Source organism: Phyllostomus hastatus, unplaced genomic scaffold (assembly GCF_019186645.2).
Source record: "Phyllostomus hastatus isolate PE091 unplaced genomic scaffold, TTU_PhHast_1.1 phas_contig_86, whole genome shotgun sequence".
In the NCBI taxonomy this organism is placed as follows: Eukaryota; Metazoa; Chordata; class Mammalia; order Chiroptera; family Phyllostomidae; genus Phyllostomus; species Phyllostomus hastatus.
Window position 1 is genome coordinate 2096538 of NW_025333977.1, and position 10140 is coordinate 2106677.

The window sequence follows — 10140 nt, forward strand, 5'->3', positions numbered from 1 at the left end:
GCACAGAGGCAGTGGGTCACACCAAAGCAGAGTGAGCTACAAGATTGAAATGGGACTTCTTAAACCCATAATACAAAGTATTCAAAAATAAAATCTATAAGTAAGTTCTTTGTATGCTTTTAAAATGCAGTTGGGGGCAGGGAACCTCATGGTACGTGTAAATTCTTAGGAAACAGTAGGAGAAGGAGTGTCCGTTGAATTGTTAGAGATGAAAGCGATCCCGGTGACCAGTCAGACGGCTCCTCTCATTTTATAGATGAGAAAAGAGGCCCAGACTGAAGTGGAAGTGTTTGCTCAATGTCAAGCCAAGTAGGGCCAAGGTCAAAGTACACATTTCCCCACATCCTCTCCATTGTTTTTTCCTTCAGAGAAAAGCCCAGATGTTCCCAGCAAGTTAAATTTCTCACTAACCCCAAGGAAACATGCCCCAAACCCCACGTCTGGGTGTCGGGGAGCGGGAACAGCTTCGATGTACTAGATCTGTGCAGAGCCAGGCACCTCACTCTGTCCAGCCTCTAAAATCTCCAGGCTACTTGCTCTCAGAAGCTACTGATGGAATTTGGCTTTGTATCTTATTTTCTCTGTCCAAGTGGGGCACGTGGGGTGGGAGGGGGAGTACTAAAAAGTAACGAAATGAATGAATCCAGAGAACGAGTGACAGAATGTGAAAGAACTGAGTGATTGACAATCTGGAGTGTGAGCACATAAAATCAGCAATGACAGTGTCATCAAATTTGGGAGGTTGCTCTTTTTATAATAGTACTTCTGAGCTCGGGTCCTTCCAAACAGCCTGCAATGCAGTATCACTGGCACCAGTTCGTCTCATTCCTACTCAGAACAGTTTTGTTTGGGTTTTCATTTTAATCCCAGGTTTGGGCAAAGAAAAGGTTTTACCTACTTGAGTAATTCAAAATCCCCTTTTAATTTCTTTACTATAATTGCGTTTTAATCGTCTTGGACTGATATATCCATCCCAGAGGCAGCTTCCTCTTACCAAAGGGCCTGTCTTTGGTGACAAAGGCCACAGACAGTATAAGACCTCACTTAATGTCATCGACAGTTTAAACAACGTGACGAAATCAGTGTTCGCAGCAGGCTACTCGGTGGGAGCGAGAGCTAGGCTCCCGTGGCACCTCAGCGACTTGGTGACACAGCAGTGTGACCTCCCTGCTGGCGCTGCCATCACAAAGCTGCAGGCTGGGGGCTTCGGCGACAGACGTTCAGTTCTCCTCCGCACGACTCTGGGGGCCGGAAGTCCGAGACCAAGGGCTCCTGGATGGAGTGTACGTGGCCTCCCTGTGCCTTTACCCCGCCTCCCTCTGTGCATGTCCATGTGCTAGCCACCACCTCTGCTTGTAAGGACCTGAGAATTACCGGGTTCAGGTTTACCCTAGTCATCTGATTTAACCTTAATGACCTCTTGAAAGACCCTGTCTCTAAATACAATTGTATGGTGTCACAGGTACAAGCAGCTAGGACTTCAATGTATGAATTGGAGGCAGATACAGTTCAGCCCATCACAGAGCTCAGTAACGTTGCACAGGAAAGGGAGGCATCTCCCAGGACGGACCAGGTGCTTGTTGGAAAGGACTCATCCCCAGGCCCCGCCTCAGACTTAGGAAGACGGACTTTCCCAATAGAAGGCTGGGAACCTGAGTGTTGAAAATTTTTCTGACTGAATCAGACATGCAAGGATCGTCTAAGTATTTCTTCTTTGAAAAAAAAAAAACCCATAGATAACTAGTTCTCTGAGGTTATGCCTTTGAAGACTATAAAGAAGACTTAAAGACATAATCATAGCTACCCAAGTTAAATGTTTCTTTTCGTTACCAAGAAGAGTCTCCTTGGACATGGAAGATCAGAAAAGTTGACACTTCAACACAGATTCTGGGGGGCTGGGGAAGAGGAAATCATTTTTAAGACAAGAGACATCCGTAAAATTATAGGGAGGGCAGTTCTTCTGCTCTTCTTTTGATATTCGTTTTTCTAGCTGCTTGCCGGCAACCAGAAACCTCTCTAGAGCGAGTGTCCCACCTCGCGTGTGTTTCTGAAGGATCGCTTTCTCGGGCACCGTGTTGAGCTGTGACGCAGAGTTGGGCCCGAGCTTCATCTATGGTGTTGTCCCCCATCCCTGCCCTTTAAGGAGGTTACAGTCTAGCAGGGGTGGTCGAACTTGAACGCGGAGAGCTGCAAACCAGCCTAGGCACCGAGGCTGCCTCACCTGGGCCAGGTGAGGCAGCGTGCTGAGGGGTCCCAGAGCGCCACTTCTCCAAGAGTGTACCTGAGTCTGCGCCACGTGGAAGTGTTTCTCCTGCACAGCGTTCTCTGCCTGCCTTTGCAGGCTTTCACGCTCAAGTGCCCGCAGACAGGTGTATTTCCAGCTCCGATTCACTTGTTCTGATTAATGAGTAACCCCACTTCCCTAGGAACAGAAAGGGATAAATGAATATTTCCGGCGGACTGGCTGGAGTCTGTCGGGACAGCGTACATGGCACTTCATGCCGTCGGTGCGTGAAGAAGTCATGAGAAGTCACTGGTCCCCGGGAAACCTCCCCTTCTCTGAGTGGAAGACCCTGACAGAAGAGGACAGAAATGCAGAAATGAACTCGAGCCTGGTCTTTTTATTCATAGAGTTGTTACCAGAGGGACATGAGCAGTTGCCGGGTTTGGTTTTTAAAAACTAAGCAGTAAACATTGACTTGGTGATTGGTTGGCCGTAAGGCCAAAGATTCATTTTGTGAGCCATTAACCATGGTCTCCCAAGAAGATCACTATGCCGTGTTTATGCTGCAAGCAGTGACACGGTGGCCCTCTGCTGCACTGCTTCCCAGATGTGCCGCCCTCTGTGGTGGCCAGGGAGCCTGGCTCCGGCTAAGTTATCCACTGTTGCTCGTGTTTGAATCTGGTCCTGCAAAGCCCAAAGCCCATCGACCCCGGGTTCTGTTTGGTAGCAGATGGTACTTTTCTGCACTGATGTCAGTTGACAGTGGATACTTGCAAATATATATTGTAGCTCTTTCCAGTCCTCCTAAATGGAGTCCTCGCCTTTAAGGGGAGAGGGGGCTAGGGCGGATGTTGTCTAAGGGCACAAACTTGAGTAGTAAAAAGGCCTTAGAGATCTGAAGCACCAGCTAGTAAACATAGACAATAGTGTAATCATCAAACTTGCACAGAGACTAGAACTTAATTATTCCAACCACCAGAAAGAAAAGATAATTCTCTAACATGATAGAGGCACTAATTATCACCACAATGGCAATTATATTACAGTGAATAAATATATCCAATTAACACGTACACCTTAAATTTGCATAGTTATATGTCAACTATATTTCCATTTTCAAAAATTAAGGGGAGGAGGACACAAATTCTTGATTATAGGGTGGAAAACATTTTTCTTCGCAGAGCTGTTGCCTCGAACACCAGAAGGCTCTCCACACCCCCAGCCTAAACGAGAAGAGAAGTAGTAGCTGGTTTAACTTTCTGTGGCGTTTTACTGCATGTGCCTTTTTCTGATGCATGTGCCGTCACGCTGGTGACACTCCAAAAACACTCTGGCCTCGGGGGTCCTCTCGTCCTGGCAGGAGGGCGGCACTCACGAGGTGTTGCAGGACAGCGGGACCGAACGGGCAGGTGAAAAGGGGAAGCGGAGGTGAGGACGAGTGAGGCTAGACTCGGAATCCACATGTGTCCCGGAGCCAACAGCATGGCGAGACATTGGAAGGTCAAGGGGGCACATCAGACATGATGGTGAAGGCAGAGCAAAGGTTCCAGAGCCCACCTGAAGACTACTTCCTCGATGTGGGCATTAAACGTAACCCCTTATCAAGCGATCGGATGACAATGAAGGAAAGAAACCTGTACACAGCTGAGCAAAAAGTGACACTGGGTGGGGGATGAGTGGGGGGTTGGAAACGTGGTTGCTCTTTGCTTTCATTTTTCTGCCCAGTTACTGCCTCCTTTACGTTCTCACTCTCTGACATCATCACGTACATTTTAGTTCATCTTCTCCTCTGCTTATCCACGTGGAGGATCTGAAATGGAAAGTCTCAGGGGTCGGGATTCGGTCGTTCAGTCTAACTCGGTGCCGCGCTTGAAAGAGGCACCGTCAACACACACCTGCTGGTGGCCGTCCAGCATGCAATTAAAGCATGGTGTTCGCTGGCTTAAGGTGCCTTTTAGACTACAGACTGTGTGTGATGGTTGAGCTGTAAATTCCTCTGGATGCAGTGAAGGGATAAGTGGTTCCAAAGAGTCAAGCTGGGAGAGAAAGGAGTAGGAAGAGTGTGCAGAGGTTCTCCCCAAGGCTCTGTTAGGAGGAGGCAGCTCGGGCTGTGTGGGCTCAGCCGAGGCTGTGTGGGGCCCGTTGAAGGCCAGCTGTGTGCAGTCAGGCCCCCGGGCTCTCGGGAAGACTGCACGCCGCACCGGGAGCCAAACGCAGACACCACAGATCATTCCGCTGCCATGCAATTCAGGCCGGGAGGGAATGTTTGTTCAGAGGTGGCATGCATGCTTGTTTTCATCTCAGCAAGTGACAGCCGTCCCTGCTGACATCATGGTGCTATCATTCCTTCCAGAACAAGCACCCCTGGCCCCAACTCCCCCCAGGTCTGCCGTAAGGGATATAGTATTAAGGCGCTCGTCTGCACAGCGGACAGTGGGCTGGCAGACGTGTGTGGTCTCGTGGTGGCCCACACAGTGCTGCTGCTTAGCCGTGAGTGACAGGTTGCTGAGCCTGTTGGAGAAGAAGGCTCCGCCTTAGCCCAAGCTCTCCCTTCAGTGATGGGATTATCCGTGAACATGGGGGTTCATGTCTCACATTTTGCTTCCAGGGGATTGGGGATGAAAAAGCTACAATCTGTACTCCCCAGGTGCCATTTTGTAACGGTAACCCTTTCTCCTGGAGCTTCCAGGCCCTCGGAGGTCTGAGGGCTGTGTCCCCCATGGCAGGGATGGTGACACAGGAGCCACCTCCTAGTGGCCAGGGACAGAGGAGGAGCAAGTAGAAAAGGGGCCGTGAAGAAAGAGGAGGGTTAGCTGCCTGGGTTTCACGCCAGCCCCTGAGCCTCACATCTCTGGCAGGGCTCTCTGAAGCTCTTGGCTTTGGGCTTCGGAGGCGACATAAACTGTTGAATTGTCGGGTGTCCCTCTGCACGTGATGAATGCAGATGACAGCGGACAGTGGCTGGGAGGGTTGCTGCGGCCCCCAGAGCACGTGCAGCTATGATACCTCGGCGTTCCAGCACCACTATGGTTTTCCTGCACTCAGAAACGCAGCAGCTGTGGCTGGATCTCCGCAGCCAGGCTTCTTTTTACCCTTGACATTCTCTGCCATGTCAGTTAAGAGGCAGCACAGAGCAGGCATGCCCAGGTTTGAGTAACACACTGCTGCTGACGGGAAAACGGGCGGTTATTCCCATGAGGCCAGTGACGCTGAGTGTCCATTCAAACAGTGTCCTCTGTGGGTCACAGTAACTGACCCCAGGGGTGCCAGCGCATACTGACAAATCCTCTTTTCAATCCCCGTTTTACTGAGGCGTCATCGACATATAATGTATTCGTTTTAGTTGCACGACATGATTTGATACATGTGTAAGTTGTGAAACGATTACCGCAGTAAGTGCAGCCAACATCCATCACCTCAGAGTTTTTTCTTGTAATGAGAACTTTTGAGACCTGCTCTCTTAGCAGCTCTCAAGTACACAGCAGAGTGCTGCTAATGCGAGTCACCGCGGTGCACGTTACGTCCCCATGGCCTGGCTTGCTCTGTAACTGGAAGTTCATATCCTTCACCCACTTCATCCGCCCCCATCCTCTGGTCCGTGGCAACCACCACACTGTTCTCCGTATCTGAGTTTGGGGTGGTTTTTAGATTCCACATATAATTCATATCATCCAGCTTTCTTCTTTCTCGTTTTTCACTTAGCACAGTGCCCTCAAGGTCCATCCGTGTTATCACAAAGGATAAGATTTCTTTCTTCATGGTTGAATAATTGTGTGTGTGTGTGTGTGTGTGTGTGCATGCGCCACATTTTTGCCGTTCACTTATCCATCGATGGATACTTAGGTTGTTTTCATGTCTTAGCTATTGTAAATAACACAGCAACAAACAGGGGTGCAGATATATTTTTGACACTGTGGAGTCATTTCCTTCTGATAAACACCCAGAAGTGGAGTTGCTGGGTCACACGGTGACTATTTTTAGTTTCTTGAGGAGCCTCCGTACTGTTCCCCACAGTGGCCACAACACCAGTCGTTCAGTCCCGGTTATTCATTAGACGGTGTGGCCTCCTCACGGTGTTGCATCGACCCCCCTCCCCAGACTCGGTGTCTTAGCACCAGCAACACGCCTACTCTGCTCTTTTTCCTCCGTTGGGCAGCAGTGGGACAGCAGTGCGGGGGAGACCGCACACGAAGCTGAACGTCACTTTGCAGCCCTCAGCCGTGGGGGACAGGCCTGCAGTATTTTCCTGGAAATCGTGTGGGGAGCCCTTTGCCATCGTGTGCAGAACAGAAAGATCACTTTGAAGGAAAAACCATCTTCTGCACTCTGCCTCCTAACTTCTCTTTGGAAAATTGGCTTCTGCATTCTGGTTACACTGGTGGTGCTTTTTTTTTTCCTTCATCTTCCGGTGGTTTTGCAGAAGAGAAATTTTAAAAAGAATGACAAACGCAAGTTTTTACTCCTTCAGCAGAGAGTTAAGTACTCCGCCTTATCTGTGCACTCAGAGAGGCAGAGCAGATAGACGAGACCCCCGAACAGCCACTCCCCACAGGACAGGCCGCAGGCCTCGCCCAGGGTGAGAGGCTGCATCACAGGCTCGCCCACAGCTGAGTCCTAACGGTGACGCTGGGGTGGGGTGAGCATGGCAAGTTTACAGTTGCCGGCCTAATCTTAGAGGTAAGGCATCGCGTCCACAGAGGGTCTATTTTTAAACCTTTAGCAGGAAATACTTCTGAGTACCTTAGTGCTCACTTTAAAAAAAAAAAAAAAGATAATCTGTCATCTAGAATGGCATGTCCTTGTTATGTTTTTCATTCTTTTTCTGTGCCAAATGAGAACGCCGTTGATGTACATATATTGTCATTTTGATTGAAAGAGCCTCCGACCTTTCTTCATCGCATTGAATTTAGCAAAAACAAGGACAGATTAAACCTGGGAAGGTAGCACAGTCCAGATTGGAGTGTCTCCCAGGAGACTTTGCAGGATTTCTCTTCCTGATACTTTGGGGTTTTTTCTAGTTTACCCCTACACTTTCAAGTAAAGCAGCCTTCCATCGTGGGGTTTTTTCGGGTGTATCTTTCGAGCCAGCAGGGAAGAGGAAAAAATAAATTTTCTGCCCAGTATGTGTTATCTAGTTCTTGTTGAGTTGGGGAAGCAAGCAAAGAGCACGTCAAGGTTTGAAGCGCCACCTGGTGGCCAGATGGAGCATCTGCGTGACTGATGGGCACAGGGTTCTGCTCCAGGTGTCCACGTGCAGAAGACAGAAGAAGATAGTGGGTGGTCTGCCATCCTGGCAAAAGCAGAGCGCTGTGCTTATCATCTGACAGCTTCTCCACGTGCACTCTTTAAAGGCTGGAGTTTTTTACTCCGTTTTCCTTGTGCTTGCTTTTCAGGTTGACGCCGCTGTGACCCCAGAGGAGCGCCACCTCTCCAAGATGCAGCAGAACGGCTACGAAAACCCAACCTACAAGTTCTTCGAGCAGATGCAGAACTAGACCAACCGCCACAGCAGCCTCCGAAGTTGGACAGCAGAACCATTGCTTCACGACCCATCGGTGTTCATTTATAGAATATTGTGGAAAGAAACCAGCCTTTCTGTTTTATTACTCGCTCATTACCGCCTTTCGACAGCTGTGCTGTAACACAAGTAGATGCCTGAACTTGAATTTAACACACAAATCAGCAATGTATTCTCTCCCTTTACATTTTGGTCTCCACACTACATCATTAATGGTTTTTGTGTACTGTAAAGAACTTAGCTGTTATCAGACTAGTGCATGATTAGATTTCTCTCCTGATTATTTATCACGTAGCCCCTTAGCCGGTTGTATATTATTCTTGTGGTTTGTGACCCAGTTAAGTCCTACTTGAAATATGCTTTAAGAATCGATGGGGGACGCTTCGTGTGGACGTGGGAGTTTAGCTGCTTCTCTTGCCTAAGTATTCTTTTCCTGATCACTATGCATTCTAGAGTTCAACACTTCCGAGTATTCCACGTGACTTAGAGGACTTTCTCCGTGACTGCGTTTTCCTGTACAGATTGCTGCTTCTGCTCTCTTTGTGACATGGGAACTATGAGGATACACATTTATTTCTTTGTGCCTGTTTTATGTGCACACATTAGGCATTCAGAATTGAAATTTTTTTGGTCCATGTATCTTTGGATCTTTGATAAATAAAAGAATCCCTGTTCCTTGTAAGCACTTTTATCGGTGGGGGGAGGGGGTGGGGGGGGGACTGTTCTGCTGGTCTCAAATTACCAAGAATTCTCCCTAAAAAAAAATTTCTGCAGGATGATTGTACAGTCATTGCTTATGACCATATAGCTTTCTACACTGTATTACATAAATAAATTAAATAAAATAACCCTGGGCAAGAGTTTTCTTTGAAGAATGAGGGTGGACGTGAAGTATTCAGAGGGATTTCAGGGGGAGAAAGAGGCAGGTTTAGTGCCCTTTAGCCAGTCTGAGACATTTTCTCTGCGATGCCAAAAAAAATGAAAGGGAAAGGGCGAAATCAGGGAATGGGGACAGCATGCCTGGGCAAACCCTTCTTTAAGATTTGTCTTCTTCAATTTGTATAAAATGGTGTTTTCATGTAAATAAAAACATTCCTGGAGGAGCGCCGTTGTGCTGGTGTGAGTGATTCCACGGCGAAAACCGGCAGAGGAGTCGGTCCTCTGAGGACCGGTGAGGAACCTCACGGACTCTAACACTGAGTGTGCACAGCTGGTGTCGCACATCGGAGATGCAGAGTGTGGGGCCCGTGCACATCCCCCAGTGCTGGTAACATGCCTCCCCGGCCCAACTCCATTTGTATTCGGTCCAAAGCAATCTGCTGCCATATCTCGGTCCTCAGGTTTGTCCGTGTTTCAGTCCATTTCATGAATGTTTACGTATTCTTCACAGGCTGGGTAGCTTCTAAACAGCATCAATCTATCTCATAGTTCTTGAGACTAGAAGTCCAAGATCAGGGTGCCAGCGGGGCCCCTTCCGGGAAGGCTCTTCCAGACCTCAGACTCCTCCTCGAATCCATGTCGTAGAAGGAGTAAGGGACCTTCTGGAGCTGCTTTTATAAGTCACCGATCCCCTTAATGAGGATTGCACCCCCATAACCTAATCAATCCAAAGCCCCCACCTAACTCCATCACATTGGGCATCAGTATCTCAACACAGGAATTTGGGGGGCACGCAAACATTCTGATGGACCATAACAGTCTCAAATAAGAAAGAAAAGTTTTAGGGAGATGAAAATTAAGTCCAGCTGACAGCCAGTTTTCTATAAAACAGGATTTCTGGACCCTAGCACTATTGATGTAGTTTGTAAGGAATAATTTCTTACAGGGAAATGAGGGGTGGGGAAGGGGGGCGAGGAGGGGTGGCTGTCTTGTACATTGTAGGATGCTTAGCATCTCTGTCCTCAACCCACCAAATGACAGTAGCACCTCCCAGTTATGATACTCAAAAGTGTCTTCAGACATTGTCAGATATCCCATGTCCCTTAAGGGGGCAAAATCACCCCCATTTAAGAACCAGTGTCCTATATCCATTTTAAAACGAAGTCATATGTACGTGATCTTTAAGTTGGGGATAGCAGCCTACCCAAGGGCTACCCTGAAGGTCTAGGGACATGCCTACTGCTGTTTTGCAGTGCTGTGCCTGGTACCAGGTGAGCAGGGGGATGAGCCAGCACCTTTTAGCTTTCCATTGCAACCTCTCCAACTACAACGAAACCGTTCCATCACGTCACTGTGCACGGTGAGCAGGCTTGGTTAAAATGCGTCTGAGCAGTCCCACCTTCATGAGAACAAATCGTCCTCTCACCCTGTTAAGGGGCGGTTAGACAGGACTGCCCCCTGAGGGCGTGGAACCCGAGACAGTTTCCGTGTATCAGCTGCAGCTCCCATTTCGCCTGAC

General features: G+C 48.6%; 1 protein-coding gene across 6 annotated transcripts in view; it reads left to right on the forward strand.

Annotated features, from left to right (window-relative positions):
• Positions 1 to 8845, forward strand: part of LOC123826747 (amyloid beta precursor protein) — a 244818-nt gene extending 235973 nt beyond the window's left edge. For all 6 annotated transcript variants that reach the window (XM_045850790.1, XM_045850792.1, XM_045850793.1 and 3 more), the window contains one exon: positions 7618 to 8845. In XM_045850790.1, coding sequence (XP_045706746.1) covers positions 7618 to 7719 — 102 coding nt within the window. In that variant the 3' untranslated portion in view covers positions 7720 to 8845. The remainder of the gene's footprint in view (positions 1 to 7617) is intronic.
• Positions 8846 to 10140: the final 1295 nt, after the last annotated feature.